The 17,777-nt window shown below is 40.1% G+C and overlaps 1 protein-coding gene across 9 annotated transcripts in view; it reads left to right on the top strand.

The window, feature by feature from the left end:
* The window catches only part of LOC133468375 (uncharacterized), a 59,963-nt gene that overhangs the window by 850 nt on the left and 41,336 nt on the right, over nt 1-17,777 (top strand). For 5 of the 9 annotated variants that reach the window (XR_009785485.1, XR_009785482.1, XR_009785480.1 and 2 more), the window contains exon 2: nt 1,224-1,332. Coding sequence is in view for 2 of the 9 variants with exons in the window: in XM_061754212.1 (XP_061610196.1) it covers nt 1,325-1,332 (8 nt within the window). In the remaining 7 variants the exon portion in view is untranslated. Of the gene's footprint in view, nt 1-1,223; nt 1,333-4,097; nt 4,205-17,777 lie in introns of all 9 variants that reach the window. The other 4 variants (XR_009785484.1, XM_061754211.1, XR_009785486.1 and 1 more) reach the window with 2 other exon arrangements.

The raw sequence follows: 17,777 nt of genomic DNA, 5'->3' as shown, positions 1-17,777 counted from the left end.
AAAATAAAAATAGTTCAATAAAATAATGTATATATTTTTTGAAAAAAGTTGCGATACGGTAGTTGCCATTACAATATTATATATAGCCCATGAGCTAATAATACAGTATGGTCATTTGGACGACAACCATGGAAATTTAAATTGCACATTAAGAAAACTCATTTAAAACACACACATGTGGTGGTTGTATTGTCAGGAGATTATTGTTTTACCAAGTTAATTAATCATATTTCAACCAAACTGTGTAGTTTTGCAAAAATACTGAATGGGTAATTTACATTGAAGTTCCTTGTAATGTTCTGCTGTTCATTGTACTACCGCGAGATGTCAGTAAAGTTCCATCTAATGCCTAAACGCACCCCTTCTCATAGTCTGCATGGGCAGTGAGTGATCAGGATCTCCATTCATTGTGATGTAAACACAAGTGGAAACCTGGATGCTTAGACATTTAAAAATCAATCACCCAATTCACCCCGGAGGGGAAATACTGTCAGACTTACAGCTTCAGCATATAGAATTTATGCATATAAGTATATGTCAGCTCTGCCTGAGGTGTATTTCTGTTGTCTTAAACAGCATGTTTTTGAGTGAAAAAAAATCCAGTGCCGATTGTCTTGCCAAACGCTCTCCATTCGAGTAGATGTTAATTGTATACTGTTGCAGGATTTATAGCCTCATTTATTCCCCTAGTTTGAACAAATTTAGTTGAATCAGAAAATGGGTTGCCATTTGTCAATTGTCCCAGCCTTGTTTTCCACAAACAAGTGACAACAGCATTTAAGGAGACCATTAGCAAAGCAGTCATAATTGTTTATGTCAGATGGTTATTTGGCAAAACTGCATTGATCTTGAAGTGTCAAAGAGTCCTTTAAGAATCCAAACCATCTTTTGCGTTTTAGGAATAAGTTGGTGGAAATAGTTATTTAGCATGTATCTGGTTTGTAGCTTGTATTAAATGCCTGTCCACAGACATCATTTGTAAACACAAAGCACACTTTGGAAGAGCAAGGAAATAGAAGTTGTTAGAATTTGGCAGTTACTGATTACTTGCCTACCCTATATAAATACAGTCCCAGCGGTATATGGAGATGTTTAGGAGAATTACAGCTGCCAAAAGAATAAGTCAAGTTTATTACAAGCTTTGTAGGTGATGGTATTTTTTTAAAATTAGATTCTAACATTAAAATCAGCTCACCAGGTTTTACTTGAATTACTTCTTTCAGGCCAACTTGGGGGAGCTGTTGGATCATGCAAATCCACTTTGATTGGGACTTTCTGGCTTATTGATGGAGGGCCAAAAGGAGGAGCATCAATCTTGCAGTGAATGTGTAGGTAGGTCCACCCCCCAAAAAAAATAGAAAAAGAAAAGTGATGGTTATCTTGAATGGAAGGTTATCCATCCATCCATCCATCCATCCATTTTCTGAGCCGCTTCTCCTCACTAGGGTCGCGGGCGTGCTGGAGCCTATCCCAGCTGTCATCGGGCAGGAGGCGGGGTACACCCTGAACTGGTTGCCAGCCAATCGCAGGGCACATAGAAACTAACAACCATTTGCACTCACAGTCATGCCTACGGGCAATTTAGAGTCTCCAATGAATGCATGTTTTTGGGATGTGGGAGGAAACCGGAGTGCCCGGAGAAAACCCACGCAGGCACGGGGAGAACATGCAAACTCCACACAGGCGGGGACGGGGATTGAACCCCGCACCTCAGAACTGTGAGGTTGACGCTCTAACCAGTCGGCCACCGTGCCGCTGAATGGAAAGTTATGCCAAGTGGAATTATAATTTTTTTTTGTTCAACCAAAGAAAGTGTTTTTTGGCAATAACACTCTTTCTTTGGTTGAACAAAAAAATAAATAATTATTTGTATGTATTATTTATTTATTCATTTAATGTATTATTTTAGCTTGTCCATCATGTATATTCTAATGTCTGACGTGTAATATGTTTGAGGTTTGTCCAAGTGCATGCAGATTGTGCAGGGCCAGAACCGTTACTGTACAGTAGTGCTTAAGTTTTACAATTATGTATTGAATATATGAGTGTACGAAAACAGCATTGTTTGCGATCTTGTCCTTTTTTAGTACCAAAAAGAAGAGCATGGTTCGAGTGTCTCGGATATGTGTCGGCAGACTGTTCTCAAGGGATTTTGTTAGGATGATATTGTATATTTACCATAAGAGCTGTTTGAGAAAACAAAATGTTTTCAATAATATGGACAGTTCTAATCAAGTTGTATTTTAGCTATATGGGAAGAAAAGGCAACACAGTGATAGAGTGGCTTGAATGTCTGCCTCACAGTTTTAAGGTCTCCCTGTGTTTGCATGGTTTTTCTCTGAGAAATCCAGTTTCTTCCAACACTCCAAAAACATTCATCTTGAGTCAGTTAAAGTCCAAATTTTCTTTAGGTGTGAATGTGAGTGTGAATGGTTGTCTATACATGCTTTGCGTTTGGCTGGTGACCAAGTCCAGGGTGACCCCACCTGGAGCTCACCCATAGCCCTAATGCAGGACAAGTTGTATGGAAAAGAAATGAATAAAATGTCATCAAATTAAAGAAACAGATGCCAGTTCTGTCCATGCTGTGAATATGACTCATAACATTTTCTATTCTATTTATATTTCACAAGTCTTGAGGCTTATTAGGCTAATCTGGGATCTTGGGTATCAAATTGTGTGCCATATCATGTTTAAATGTGTTTTGCTATGACAAAGTCCTTGAATCACTGAATACAACTATGACGTGTGTTCTGCAGCGGCAGATGGATGACTGTGAAGCCAGTGCATATCCCTTCCTGTTGTCCACCCTATATAGTGCTTAATTTATACTGAACAAATCTATAAATGCTCCCATTTTTCGTGAGCTGGCCTCCAAGATCTAAAACTGTTTCTACATACACAGATGTCGCAAGTTCTGAGGGAGTGTGCAATTGGCATGCTGACTGCAGGAATGTCCACCGGAGCTGTTGCCCGTGAATTTAATGTTCATTTCTCTAACATAAGCCGTCTCCAAAGGCATTACAGACAATTTGGCAGTACATCCAACCGGCTTCACAACCGCAGACCACGTATAACCACACCAGCCCAGGACCTCCACATCCAGCATGTTCACCTCCAAGATCGTCTGAGACCAGCCACCCAGACAGCTGCTGCAACAATCGGGTTGCGTAACCAAATAATTTCTGCACAAACTGTCAGAAACCGTCTCAGGGAAGCTCATCTGCATGCTTGTCGTCCTCATCGGAGTCTCGACCTGACTGCAGTTCGTCGTCGTAACCGACTTGAGTTTCTGCCAATATCCAGCAACTTCGCACAGCCATTGAAGAAGAGTGGACCAACATTCCACAGGCCACAATCAACAACCTGATCAGCTCTATGCGAAGGAGATGTGTTGCACTCCGTGAGGTAAATGGTGGTCACACCAGATACTGACTGGTTTTCTGACACCCCCCAGACCCCCACAATAAAGCAAAACTGAACATTTCAGGGTGGCCTTTTATTGCGGCCAGCCTAAGCCACACCTGTGTAATAATCACGCTGTCTCATCAGTATCTTGATATGCCACACCTGTGAGGTTGGACGGATTATCTCGACAAAGGAGAAATGCTCACTAACACAGATTTAGACAGGTTTGTGAACAATATTTGAGGGAAATGGCCTTTTGTTTATGTAGAAAAAGTTTTAGATCTTTGAGTCCAGTTCACGAAAAATGGGAGCAAAATGTAAAGTGTTCATTTATATTTTTGTTTAGTGTAGATATTGAAAATGCTACATGGCTGAAAAATATTTAGTACAATATTTGGTATCTGGCATCCTCTTTAACAAGTTGGAACATAATATTTGTGAACTCACTTCCTTTGCAAAGGCTTTCAAAGAATGGGGCTATTCAGGCTTCAAGTACAAGAACAGCAAATTGCAGAAATGATGTTTACATGAGAGATTACATGCGTTTCCATTATCCTTGGTTCATGCCTTGAAGGACATGTTCAGAGATTTCAAAAGTGGAGCCACTCGTTAGTATATATCTCCCTTCCAGCACAAGTCCCTTCTCTCTGCAGTCAATGCCATTTCTTTTACTGGACCATTGCTTCCAGATTGTTATAGGTCTATGGGTCCACTCATACCTTTCATTGAGGCTATCGGAGAGTTGTTCACTGCTCTGCAAAAACACAAGAACAGAAAAGGGAGGATGCCTGATGGGGTGAGTCGACAAAAACATTTTAAATACTGTGGCCAATGACTTTCATTTACTCCACTACAGAGTGCACCAGGTGTGTATTTAGGGTAAGACATTTATTAAGAGCAAGGCCTTTATATGTACAAATGTGTTACAAATATAAGTACTTTCTGCTGGACCACAAAGCAGAGCCCGGAGGCTGGCAACAAACAGCCTAGTATGTTCCACAGTAAAAGTTTCAAAACACAGGTGAGCTACATGACAATAAAAAGCTGAGTTGTTTCTGTAGTTGTGCCATGCGCTTTCCATTTTTGGATGATGGAATTATTATATTATTAACTAGTGTCTCCTTAACTGTATCCCTGACATGTCTGGATTTTTGTTTGTGGGGTCTGAGGGGGTAAACTCAATACACTTGCATGTCACAATTTTTTAAATTTGTGAAAAAAGATAAGCGGCTCAGAAAATGGATGGATGGATGGATGGAAAAAAAAGTGATGAATATTTTGTAATCCACAATTTTTATAATGTACACACCCATACGCATTAATATATACATATATTGTATATACACACACCGGCTGAAATAAGTATTTAACCCATCACCATTTTTGTCACAAAATATATCTATCAAGGTGCTATTGACATGAAAATTTCAAAAACCTGGCGCATATTTTGTAAGCCACAATGTTTATAATGTACACACCCATACGCATTGATATATATATATATATATATATATATATATATATATATATATATATATATATATATATATATATATATAGCGGCTGAAAGGAGTATTTAACACATCACCATTTTCTCACTAAATATATCTACAAAGGTGCTATTGACATGAAAGTTTCACCAGTAGTTGGGAACAACCAAGTAATCCATTACTACAAAGAAAGTAGAACAAATAAGATGAGAAATTATGTGTAATAATGTGAAATAACACAGGGAAAAAGTATTGAACACGCCAACTGGTATTTATTTAATACAAAAGCCTTTGTTTGCAATGACAGGTTCAAGATGCCTCCTGTATGGAGAAACTAGTTGCATGCATTGCTCCGGTGTGGTTTTGGCCCATTGCTCCACACAAGCAGTCTTCAAATCTTGAAGGTTCTGTGAGCTTCTTTTATGGACCTTGAGTTTCAGTTCTTTCCATAGATTTTCAATTTGATTCAAGTCAGGTGATTGGGTGGGCTATTCCAGCAGTATTTTTTTTCTTTGAAACCAATTGAGAGCTTCCTTGGCAGTATGTTTTGGATCATTATCCTGCTGAAATGTCCACCCTCATTTAATTTTCATCATCCTTGTAGATGGGAGCAGATTTTGTCAAGAATGTCTCGGTAGATTTGCCCAGTCATACTTCCTTCAATAATGTGAAGTTTACCAGTACCATTTGTTGAAAGCAGCCCCACACCATCATGTTCAAGGCACCACTGTATACATTTTCCGTACCTCGGTTTTTTTTAATTCTCTTCTTTCTGAGCTCGAGCATGTGACTATTTGTCATCTTTAAAAAAAAAAAATAAACATCTCCCATAATCTGAATGTCTAAGAAAATGCTCAGCGATTGTTGTGCTCGCTTCTTTCTTTTGCTCAAGGCAAGTCACACTCAATGAGTGATGATCTTACTTGTCAGGTTTTAACTCCTCTTAACCACTGGAACGTTATTCATGACAATTCAAAACTCATCAGAGAATGTAAAATGGGTTGCCTTTGGACACTGAAAAGGAACATTGCAGTGACTGTGTCCAGAATTCTAAAATTCTGATTAACTGTGTCAAAGATGGCACTTCAGATAGTTATTTTTCAATCTTTTCTGACACTTAATGTGTTCTCATTTCTGCTCATTTTTTGCCCCCCCCCCCTGGGGTTCCTGCCGTTGTTGATACGTCGTGCGGGCTTGATGGGCTAGGAGTCGTTCTGGCGGTCGCTGGGTGCCTTTTGTGCGGGTATAGGCACTATAGACGGTTGCCGGCGGTCGTGCGCCTACTCTTGTCCTGCAACATTGGGGAACTAGGAGTGGTATGGGGACTGGGTTTGGTTGGAGTATTTTTTTCGCCCTTGGTTGAGGTCTAGAGCGATGGTTTGAAGGGGTTTATAGGTTGAATTGGCAAGGGATCTGTGGGATCCGTTTAGGTGCACAAAAACACAGGGTGGTCTTAATGATTCTGCATCACTACAACGGGTTTATTTTTGTGGGAAGGGGGTGGATTGAAATACTGAATTACTGCAGGGGAGCGTCGCTTGAATGCAGTTGGTGGGGTGTATGGTGATAGGTGGTTTTAGGAATGAGGGATTGGGGGGATTAATGGTTAAAGGCTTTTAGTTTGTTGGTTTATTAAGGGAAATGTTTGGTTCCGTTGGTACGGGTGATTGTAGGGAGCAATTGGAAATTTTGAACGGGGGTGAGGGGTAAGTTTCCCGGGGGGGAACATTTTTGGAGAAGGGGGGATGACGTATTTGAATGTAGGGTTGGGAAATTTTATTTTTATCGGTTATGAGTAGTGTTTCGGGCAGTTGGGGAGATTGGGGCGGTGGTCTTGACTTTGGGGCGCCATAACGGTTTGGAGTGTGGGCTGTTAGGGGCAAACTTGGTCGTTCTGTAATTGGAGAGAGGGGTATGCGGAGTTGTTCGTTTGATTGTTGTTGTTGTTTAGAATTGAGTTGTTAGGTTTAAATCGTGTGGAGAGTTGTAATAGGGCGGTGGGAGGGTCTTAGTGTGGGGAGATATTTTTGGTGTGGGGCGCTGGGGTTGGGTGTTGTTGGCTTGTTTATTTGTTTTTTTTTTATCTTGTACTTATCAGGTCTCTGGCAGGCATATCTCCGGAAAGTGTGGATTGGGTGTTTTGGGGTATTGGTCCTCCGCGCGTAATGATCGTGTCAGTCCTTTTTGGGCCACCTAAGCCTAGGCGGGCATACGCCGGCATGGAGGGGCTCTCCTCTGTGCAACTATGCGTCTGATGTGGATGGTATTCTCTTAAAGCTGTGCGGGTCTCGGTCCCGACTACATTCGTGCATTGCCAAAACGACCTTCTTCACACTCTCATGCCACATGTCCTATTTCTCACCCTGTCATACCGTTGTCAAGTCATGGCTCTATAACACGGTATTTTAGACCTAACTCAACTCTGGCAGTAATGCTCATTAACAACGGCTGCTGTGCACCTCGTAAAAGAACAAGTTTTCTTGCCAACATATTTTCTTCCAACATGTCAATAATAAGGATATTGGAATAGTCAATTTAAATCTTGCTGGAAACCTTGGAGTAATACAATTCAAGTTGAGTGAACAAAATTGTGCTGGCAGCGAGTGGGTGACAATGATACTATGGGTTGAATGGGGTCTTTGGGGGAGTCATGAACACCACCAGATGTAGCATGAATCAGATTTTTATTTTATTTTTTTTACATTTTCAAAATAGTTGTTTGGTCCCTGTGCATCCGGCGTCAGTTGGTCTGCAGTAAGTTGGATTTTTTTCCAGTGAGGAATGGACTCCACCAAAGCTGCCCTTGGTCACATATTCTGAGCATAAATTTTATGGACAGAATTTCTAGGTGGAGCTGAGGCGTTGAGGTATCCAGTTAGTGACAGTGTTCTCTGTCAATTGACCATCTGTTGTCGTACTAGAGCGGCTCCAACTACCGGAGACAAATTCCTTGTGTGTTTTTTGGACATACATGGCAAAATAAAGATGATTCTGATTCTACGTTTCCCCCAATGAAACATCGACACGGAAAGCTTTATTGTGTACTTCACCTGACCTGCAGCTGGAATTATTGCCCCACTGATTGCCAACTGGTGCATCTAATTAGCTAATGCTGTACATGAGCTATAGCACAACATGACCTGCACCAATGACCATTACATATTTTTGCACGCAATAGCTGTCAACTTTCACACCTGTCACATATAATTTTCCTCATACTGTCAAACTGCTGTCAAACCATGGACATATTGCACTCTATTTATGGGTAACTAATTCGATGTATTTCAGCCCAGTTATGGTGGTAATATGTGTCAACACTGGCTCTGCCACCTGCTATGTAGCAGAAATAAAATAGCACTAAGATTCAAGGCTGCCATATGATGCTGGTGAGGAGTGAGTAAGAGGATGATTTAGATTGCATAAGAAGTAATCATTTTAGCTAACAGCTTAATAAATTCAGTGCCTTGTAAAAGTATTCACCTATTTTGTTACATTACAGCCTCTAATTGATAATTTAAATCAGAATTTTATGGATCTGCAATAAATTGTTTAATAGTAAATTTTAAAATGAGGAAAAAATATATATGGGTCATTCCACGGATGTGATGAAATGTTACAAGCAGTTATTAATGACAAAATACATTAAAAGGCATCAAATATTAACACACAACAGTATCGTCAGTAATCAGGTATCAACATGTAGATATAAAATAATATTGTATGAAGAATTTTACACCTCCAATTATTTTGCAATAAACCATGTCAAACAAATTTTTGTGGTTTTTGACCAACGCCGAAGTGTGACACTTTAGCAGTCATCAACGGAAATAGGCACAGTGTGAAAAATATCTGCAAAATCATGCAACCACTTCGCCGATATCTGCTAAAAGGGTGCGCCTACCACTCAACAAGTTAATGACATTCTACGGCGAGATTTCTTAGAGGCACTTATTAGAAATAGGCATCGTGCTCGTAACTTGGTTGGTCAAAACGCGTTACAAGCAAGCGGCCACTCGATTTCATAACTGTAAACAAACAACTACAATTTTACGACGGCTATTTGGAATTGATGCAATAATCTCCCAAAATAATCATAGAAGGATCAATCAATTGCTTCAGAAGGAGTAGGAGACAATATTGACTTACATTTTTTAAGTGTCGGTCATATTTTCGCTCGAGCAACTTGGACAAAATAACAAAAAAACAATCGACTTTTTTGCGACATTGATCACCCAGAACCATTTTCGGTTTACATATGACCAGCATACGGGAGCATTTGAGCTTGATGGGAACATGGAGAGGCCAGTAGAACCTGGTAAGTGTTTTCAAGAAATAATGTCAAAATGTTACAAGCTTCGATCTCAAACGGTCAAGTTACTAGCAATGATGAAAAGCAAGTTTGTATAGAATTAGATGGTTTCTTGTTTGATGCGTTGAAGGAGAAATTATTGGTGAATTTCGACCGTTTTCTATCGCTAGTGCACAGGCTGTTTTCTGTCTCCTGACTGCACTGCTGACTCGCTGGTAATTTGGACGAGTCACAGCAGTGTTAAGATGTGGTCATGATTACGCGCACACTGTAATCCTTATCCAGCCATCATACTGCTCAGGAAGGAGATGGGTTCTATGTCCCAGAAATGAATGTGCTTTGGTCGGAAATGTGCATATCAACCCATGAATGAAAGCAAAACACCTTTTGAAGATGCTGGCTGAAGTGTTTTATTATCCACAGTGAAACGAGTACTGTAACGGCATGGGGTGAAAGGCCACTGTGTCAGGAAGAAGCCTTTACTCCAAAAGAAACAAAAAAGCCAGATTACAGTTTGCAAATGCACACAGAGCCAAAGACCTTAATTTTGGGAGACATGACCTGTGGTCTGATGAAACAAAAAAATTTAACTGTTTGGTCGTTATGAGCATCATAAGGTTTGGAGGAAAAAGGGCGAAGCTTGTGAGCCTGAGAACACCATCCCAACTTTGAAATACAGGGGTGGCAGCATCATGTTGTGGGGTTGTTTCTCCTCAGGAGGGACTGGTGCGCTTCACAAAATAAATGGCATCATGAGGAAATGACATTATGTGGAAATACTGAAGCAACATCTCAAAACATAAGCCAAGGAAGTTCAAGCTTGGTTGTATATGGGTCTTCCAAATAGACAATGCCCTGAAGCATACTGCCAAACTGGTTACAAAGTGGCAAAGGATAACAAAGTCAATGTTATGGAGAGGCCATTGCAAAGGCCTGATCTCAATCCTTTTGAAAATTTATGGGCAGAAGTAAGCGAGTAAGGTGTCCTATGAACTCGGTTACTCCAGTTCTGTCAGGATGAATGGGCCAAAATTCCTGCCAAAGATAGCTTGTGGAAGGATATTTGACCCAACTCATACAGTTTTAAAGGCAATTGTACCAAATACTAATGAAATGTATGTAAACTTCTGACTTTGAAGAAAGTAAGGAAAACATCTAAAAAAGTAAAAATAAAATCTCTCATTATTTTGGCATTCAGCAAATAGAAATAATTTTGATAATCCTAATTGACCTAAAACTGGAAAAATTTTGCATCAGCTTTGACAGCATACTAGGCCTTCCAGATGATTTTGTAAGCGTGTAGTCATGGTAGAATAGGAAACTAAAAAAGAAAGAATTGCATAGGCAGTCTTGTATAAAGTACCCAAAAGCGATACTTATTTAAAATCACAAGTATCTAAACAGAAAATAACTTTAGTATAAGTTAAAGTCACCTTGTAGAATATTACTGGAGTTAAAGTCTTAAAGTATCTGATATCTCTTTTTTTTTTAAACCATGACAAGGACAATACAATGCAACCATAATGGCACATACAGTTTTCTTTTTGCTCAGTGTAGTCACTTTGTGACGTATGGCCAATTTGATGATCTGTAAGTGGCAAAATGTTCAGTCAAGTAGGTGAAAAACGTCGTAAATGATGCCAGAGACGAATAAGAGTAAAATGGATCATCGTCATGTACCCAAACGGAGGAGGATTTGGGTGAAGGGAGATGAAGGAAATATTTTTCTCTCTTGAGGTTTCTTCATTTTAATTTGAATGAATTGAACACTTCCCAAACTTTTAGTCATACAAAGAATATTTTTATTATTCCTAGTCAGCTGGTCTAGGCTTATAAATGCACAGTCATGAACCTAATGTATTAATATGTCACAAAATGCTAAGTGAAGATGCACAAAGACTGTCAAGTGGGAAGTTTTCACTGAGAGCTCTTATTAAGTGGATATAATATGTGAAATGCCATTATGAACCAAAACAGGTTTTGAACAAACATAACCACTTAAAACAGTTCAATTAAGATTTGTTAAATTAAACTATGTTAAATTGTTTGAGACGTCACTGTTGTGTCAAGATGCCAAACAGAAAAGGGGAAACTCGAACTTTATTTTTCTTAAGTTCACCACTTTATTGGAACACGTATAACACTCTCTTTTTATTTACTTCCTCTTATTGTGAAATGCAGCCCTACTTTTATTTTGTAAATGAGAGAACGTTAAACAGTTGTGCTCATATGTTTGATTACTAGGGCAGAATTTGTAAGCTGTGTACAAGCCTTCCTTATGCACTAATATCATTATATCAGTGGCATAGAAAAACATCAACGATACTATCGTTTTCTTCAAAGTTTTGGGGAAAATACATTGTTCTAAAAAATGTTGCTATCGTGGCAGGCCTAAACACATATAATATATTGATAGAGAGCAAGAGCACACAAATATTGCACAAACAGTATTAAAGATTAAAGAGTAACAACTGTAAAAAAAAAATCTGCAATATAGCGGAACCGTGCCGCAAGAACCGCGATGTAGGGGAGGATTACTGTATCTGTATTCTGTTTTGATAAATTACAGGCTCATAGTTCCAGAGCTCGGACTCGTTGTTTCCATGACATGTGCATCCCACGACTCACATAGTCTCAAGAGTAAAATGATCTATGGACATTAGTTAAAATCTGTTTAGTTAAAAAAACAGTTCCATTGCCAAAGGAGTTTAAGTTACAACAGTCAGCAGAGAGCACTACTCATTTTGAAACATTTGAATGAAATGGGGGAAAAACAGACCAATTTGATGAGAAAAGATCATAAGATTGTGAGGATTTTCGGGGATGACCAACTAAGCTCCTTCTCCTTTGAGCTGGTTCCAAGAAATTCACCCTTAACTCTGAAAAAATATTAGCAAAATCAGTATAGAACAAGACAGTTTATTCAAAAACTACACTTAAAAGGAGCAATTTATAATTCAAATCTGCCCTTACTTGTGTGGATTTTGTATGTTCTCCCCGTGCCTGCATGGTTTTTCTCCGGGTACTCCGGTTTCCTCTCACATCCCAAAAACATGTACGGTAGGTAAATTGAAGACTCTAAATTGTCCGCACGTATGAATGTGAGTGCGAATGGTTGTTTGTTTGAATGTGCCCTGCAATTGGCTGGCAACCAGTTCAGGGTGTACCCTGCCTCCTGCCCACAGTTAGCCGGGATAGGTTCCAGCACGCCCTAGTGAGTTTAAGCGGTGTAGAAAATGGATTTCCATAACATATGTAAGGTCTTTGTACCTTCTGTGATGAAAAGCATTCAACATGGTCACATTGATGATTCTTTTGAATGACAGAGAACCTCTTCCAAGTCATCTTGTGACTATATTGTACAGAACACTACATCTTCTCAGATGTGCATAAAAAGTTATGGGAATTTCATTTAAACACTTATCCTTGCCTTTTTTGACCTCTCAAGAACATTCTATTGTATGTCTATGGTGACAACACTTAATTTAATTAGGAAATTAAGTGTATCAAACCTGGAACCTTCTAACAAAAAGCCACACTAACCTCAAGTCATAAATCCTGGGTTTCTGTTCCGAAAAGCATAGCTATTTAGCTATAACCCTTGTTGGAAAAACAAAGTCATTAAGGATGAACATCAATTACAGGGACTTTGGATTTGCTCAGACAGAACACAAGAGTGCCACACTGATTGCAGCAACACAAAGAAAGACAAAGTAAAGGGAATTAGGAAATGTATTTAAATCAACGTTAGACAATTGTAAACAAATTGATATAAGATTAAAAAAATCTGCAGAATGCAGAGCTTTTACAAACACATCACTTCACCAGGACCTTTTTATTTGTGGTTGCGATCGGTGATATTGCTGAGAAATGTGATGTGATGTGAAATGAGATTTCATGACGATAGTAGGACAAACCTTCCAGAGCTCAAAGTGAGCTTGACATTTACCAAATAAATGTCACTGAGATGATCAAGGCAAGAAACATCTGAACCTAAATTAACACCAATTTGAAATAATTTTTTTCCTTTTCTAGTTTTGGGAAGGGATTTGTATTTCTTGCGAGAAGAAGTAATTGGGGCACATATGCATAAGTGAGATTGCAAACTTATACTGCAAACTTACAAGCATATCATAGTGTTTCTGACGGTGAGTGTTCCAGAAAGCAGGCTATGTTAAAATATCCACTCCAGAAAGATGAATAAAAGAAATTCCGACTCAATCACCATGGCATCAGACTGTAGACCTAACCTACTTGTTAACAGGTTTTGAATGCTAAACCCTAACTTTCGACTGGTCTCCTTTTACTGCCGCCCTCCATCGATATTGAGGCAAACTTTAGGCAGACTAAACCTAAAATGATATGATGCCAGGCGGCACGGTGGCCGACTGGTTAGAGGGTGGCACGGTGGCCGACTGGTTAGAGCGTCAGCCTCACACTTCTGAGGACGCGGGTTCAATCCCCGGCCCCGACTGTGTGGAGTTTGCATGTTCTCCCCGTGCCTGCGTGGGTTTTCTCCGGGCACTCCGGTTTCCTCCCACATCCCAAAAACATGCATAAATTGGAGACTCTAAATTGCCCGTAGGTGTGACTGTGAGTGCGAATGGTTGTTTGTTTGTATGTGCCCTGCGATTGGCTGGCAACCAGTTCAGGGTGTACCCCGCCTCCTGCCCGATGACAGCTGGGATAGGCTCCAGCACGCCCGCGACCCTAGTGAGGAGAAGCGGCTCAAAAAATGGATGGATGGATGGATATGATGCCATTCCCAGATTAATATCTGATGATACGTAGCCTACAATCTTTTTCGATAACAGTAGTTTTCTGTGGCGATGCAGAGCATATTGCATAAAAAGCAGCCGCATGTCGGCCAGTGAGAAAAGACCCTCGCAGTTAAATAGCTGTGAACTGAAATGGTGGTCGTCCCTGGCCACAAACCTGTAAGGAAACTCAAAGATGAATTCCAAAGGATTGCAAGTGACTAATTTATATTTGATGTTTTATTAAATTATGATTGATAATCGGCTGCTCAGACTGGGATCCTTCTAATTGAGGGGTGGACACAACCATGTACGGCCTGCTCCATCTTTGATCCAACTCGCTGAGCATTTACATTGACAAAAGCCCCGTAATACTTGTTGCATTCAGCTGTTTTTCCTAAAATGGGTTAAATATATTAAATGACACGGTGGGCGACTGGTTAGAGCGTCTGCCTCACAGTTCTGAGGACCGGGGTTCAATCCCTGGCCCCGCCTGTGTGGAGTTTGCATGTTCTCCCTGTGCCTGGGTGGGTTTTCGCCGGGCACTCCGGTTTCCTCCCACATCCCAAAAACATGCATGGTAGGTTAATTGACGACTCTAAATCCCACCTCCTGCCGATGATAGCTGGGATAGGCTCCAGCACTCCCGCGACCCTTGTGAGGATAAGCGGCTCAGAAAATGGATGGATGGATATTGTGTTCAATATAAATATTTTTAATATTGAATGAATATTTACTTAATCGATTGTCAAATATCAATTAATATAAATAAAATCTAAGTGATGACCAATCATGGCCGAACAAAATATGCCTTGCCTGATAAATGATGTTTTTATACTTTATTTTAGCCTGCTTCCTAGTACATTTCTCAGACACCGGATTGAACCTAAATGAATGTCAGATATTGTTCAAAACAGCATCTTTTCAACTACCAGTATATGCTGCAATTTAAACTGTGGTTAAATGTTAAGTAGGGATATTAAATAGTAGTGCATTAAAACGGCATCAAACATCAATTTGCTCCCATGCCGCTTTGTTGTTCTTTGCTGCTTCAGCAGTGTTGTCTTTTTTTACGGAATATATTTTCATAGTCACAAGAGTGCCTCGCACTATACTGTACTGACAATACTGACCCCCAGAGCTTTTTTTTTTTTTTTTTCAGAATCAGAATCATCTTTATTGTCATGAACATGCATGCATGCACACAAAATTTGTTCTCTGCATTTTACCCATCAAAGTGAACACACACACTTGTTAGTGGAACACACTGGAGCAGGGGCAGCTTAAGCGCCTGGGGAGCAGTTTTGGGGTATCACTGTCTTGCTCAAGGACACCATAGCCGTGAGTATGGGAGGTGTTGGCGGATGGTCCGGTTGGGGTCTTTAACCTAGGTTCCCCACGGTGGCAGGCGATGATCTTAACCTACTTAATCTTAACCTTAACCTTTAACCTATTTTGTTACCTTTAATTTAAAAATAATTTTAATCTGATTTTTATGTGATGGATCTGCACAAAATAGTCTTACATTTTGAAGTGAAATGAGAAGTATATGTAAGAGTGGGCAGAAAAAAAGCTCTTACTTTCAGCTAAAAATATGACGGCACTTTTTGAGTTCCCAAAAAGGCATGTGGGAGACTCTCAAACTGTATGGCGAAAGGGGCTCTGGTCAGATAAAATTTATATTTTCGGTCATCAAGGAAATTTTTACTCTATGTGTGGTGCATACCCAACACATCTCATCACCCCAAGAACACCATCTCCACAATGAAACATGGTGGTGGCAGCATCATGCTGTGGGGATGTTTTTCAACAGCAGTCACTGGGAAACCTTCAAACCTGAAGAAGCTGGAGCAGTGTCCCCTTGAGGGATGGGCAAAAATCCCAGTGGCAAGATGTGACAAACTCATAGAGACTCATAAAAAACGACTTGGACAAAAGGTGGCTCTCCAAAGTACTGACTATTAATTAATTTAAAAAAAATCTACAAATCTCACACACACACACTGCGATTGGCTGGCGACCAGGTCAGGGTGTACACCGCCTCTCTCTATATAAAACGGTCCGGTCATTGGTACTGCAGTATACAAACAAACAGCAACAGTTACAAGAATATTTTTTAACCACAAGCAGTGAGAATGTTGAACAGTTACATGTTCACTGTAGGACTTATTACTTTTGATACTATTTATATTACTGTATTTATTCGTTGTCGTGCTTGTTTTTATTCAGTTTGATACTGTGGAGCTACGGTGAGTAAGCATACCATTGTACTTGTTGCATATGGCAAAAAAATCTGAATAATTTTTCTCTCTGCCTTGGTGAATCAACATATCGAGGTTCCACTGTTGATGTCTTCTTGTGGTGGTGCACACACCAAATAGGGGCCCTATTTTTTTTAATATCCTACCCCTATGATTGATGGATGGATGGATATTTATGTTTGTACAGATACACATTGACACAAATGCCCGTGTCAGCCTGTGGTGGTCTCTCTACGTACGTGTTCCAAAACGAATGTGTGGGCAAGTTGTGTTACTCTGGAGGCAGGATGCTGTTTCCACATCCTACTCTGCCTATAATTAGCCATCCTGATAAAACAGCAGTTTGCTGGCAGTGGCAAAATCAAACAGTGATGAGCAGGCAGCTCTCTGCAGACACCAGGTGGCTGTCCTTGAGATGAGAGCCGGGCTATAAGAAGCACACATCTTGAGGACGTTTAATGAGAAAAGGTGATTGCGATACTCTGTGATGCTAAGTGTGCGACCAAAAATCACAAGAAGTACACCACCTAATGGTTTGATGCACTTGCTTTTTGATGTTCAAGGGGATTTAGATAAGTTATTTTGCTTTTTAAGCATCACACCGGTTGGAGGTACATTTGCTAAGGCTTAGCTTTTAAATATAGAGAAAAGAGTTGGCTAATTTACCACGTTTGTAGAGTTTGGTCATCAGGGGCGGTTTCTGATATGGGCGATATGGGCAGTCGCCATGGACGGCATTCTGTGGGGGGCGGCCAACACTATACCAACAAACATTTTTTTCATGTATCCTTACCAACAATAGTTGTTTGCTCTACCGTGGTCAAAGGTGGAACCCGGGCAGGCTTTCACCTCCTTCAGTGCAGTTTGTCCGCGGTGGTTGGGACTGCTGCCTCCTTCATGAGCTATTTAGCTAGCTAGCTTCCTGCAGCTTCCAACATGATGTGCTAAGGTCAGATGGACCAGTCTAACTGCCATATTCTGTGGTGGATTCTACTCCACCTTCTGCCCCATCTGCTGTAATTTTTTTGTACTTGTCTCTTTGTTTGTGTGCACCTATATAAATCTTTTATGAGCATTGAGAAAATTACTACACACATTTGATTTATTATTGTTACTACAATAATAGAGATACAGTACATTTCGCCAAACCAAACTACACGGTGAGATCACAAACACGAACACCATTCTCATGTTTACCCATTATTTCCTACTTTTTTTTCTTCCAAGAGTAATATAATTAGGCTCCCTAATAACAATATGGTGAGCCGTTTACAGTTTCGTCTGGGCGATACTGAGGGCTAATTTAGAGCAAAAACCTACCTGCAATACCTGCACGGAGTCAGAAAAATCCCAACTGAGACTCACGGGCTGATGCTAAGACTGTCAGTAAACTGGTAAACTGAAGCACAATGCATAAACCAAAGCAATATTTATTCAAAAAAATTATTTGTCGACCAAATTGTTTGAAAGCTGAGGTGTTCGTAAACTGAGATTCCATTGTATTTTCTTGTATATGCTTTCACAAGGGCATTGCAATGACAACCCAAAGAGG

The sequence above is a fragment of the Phyllopteryx taeniolatus genome, chromosome 18 (genome assembly GCF_024500385.1).
Source record: "Phyllopteryx taeniolatus isolate TA_2022b chromosome 18, UOR_Ptae_1.2, whole genome shotgun sequence".
NCBI classification, from domain to species: domain Eukaryota; kingdom Metazoa; phylum Chordata; class Actinopteri; order Syngnathiformes; family Syngnathidae; genus Phyllopteryx; species Phyllopteryx taeniolatus.
This window is presented reverse-complemented; position numbering and strand designations above follow the sequence as displayed.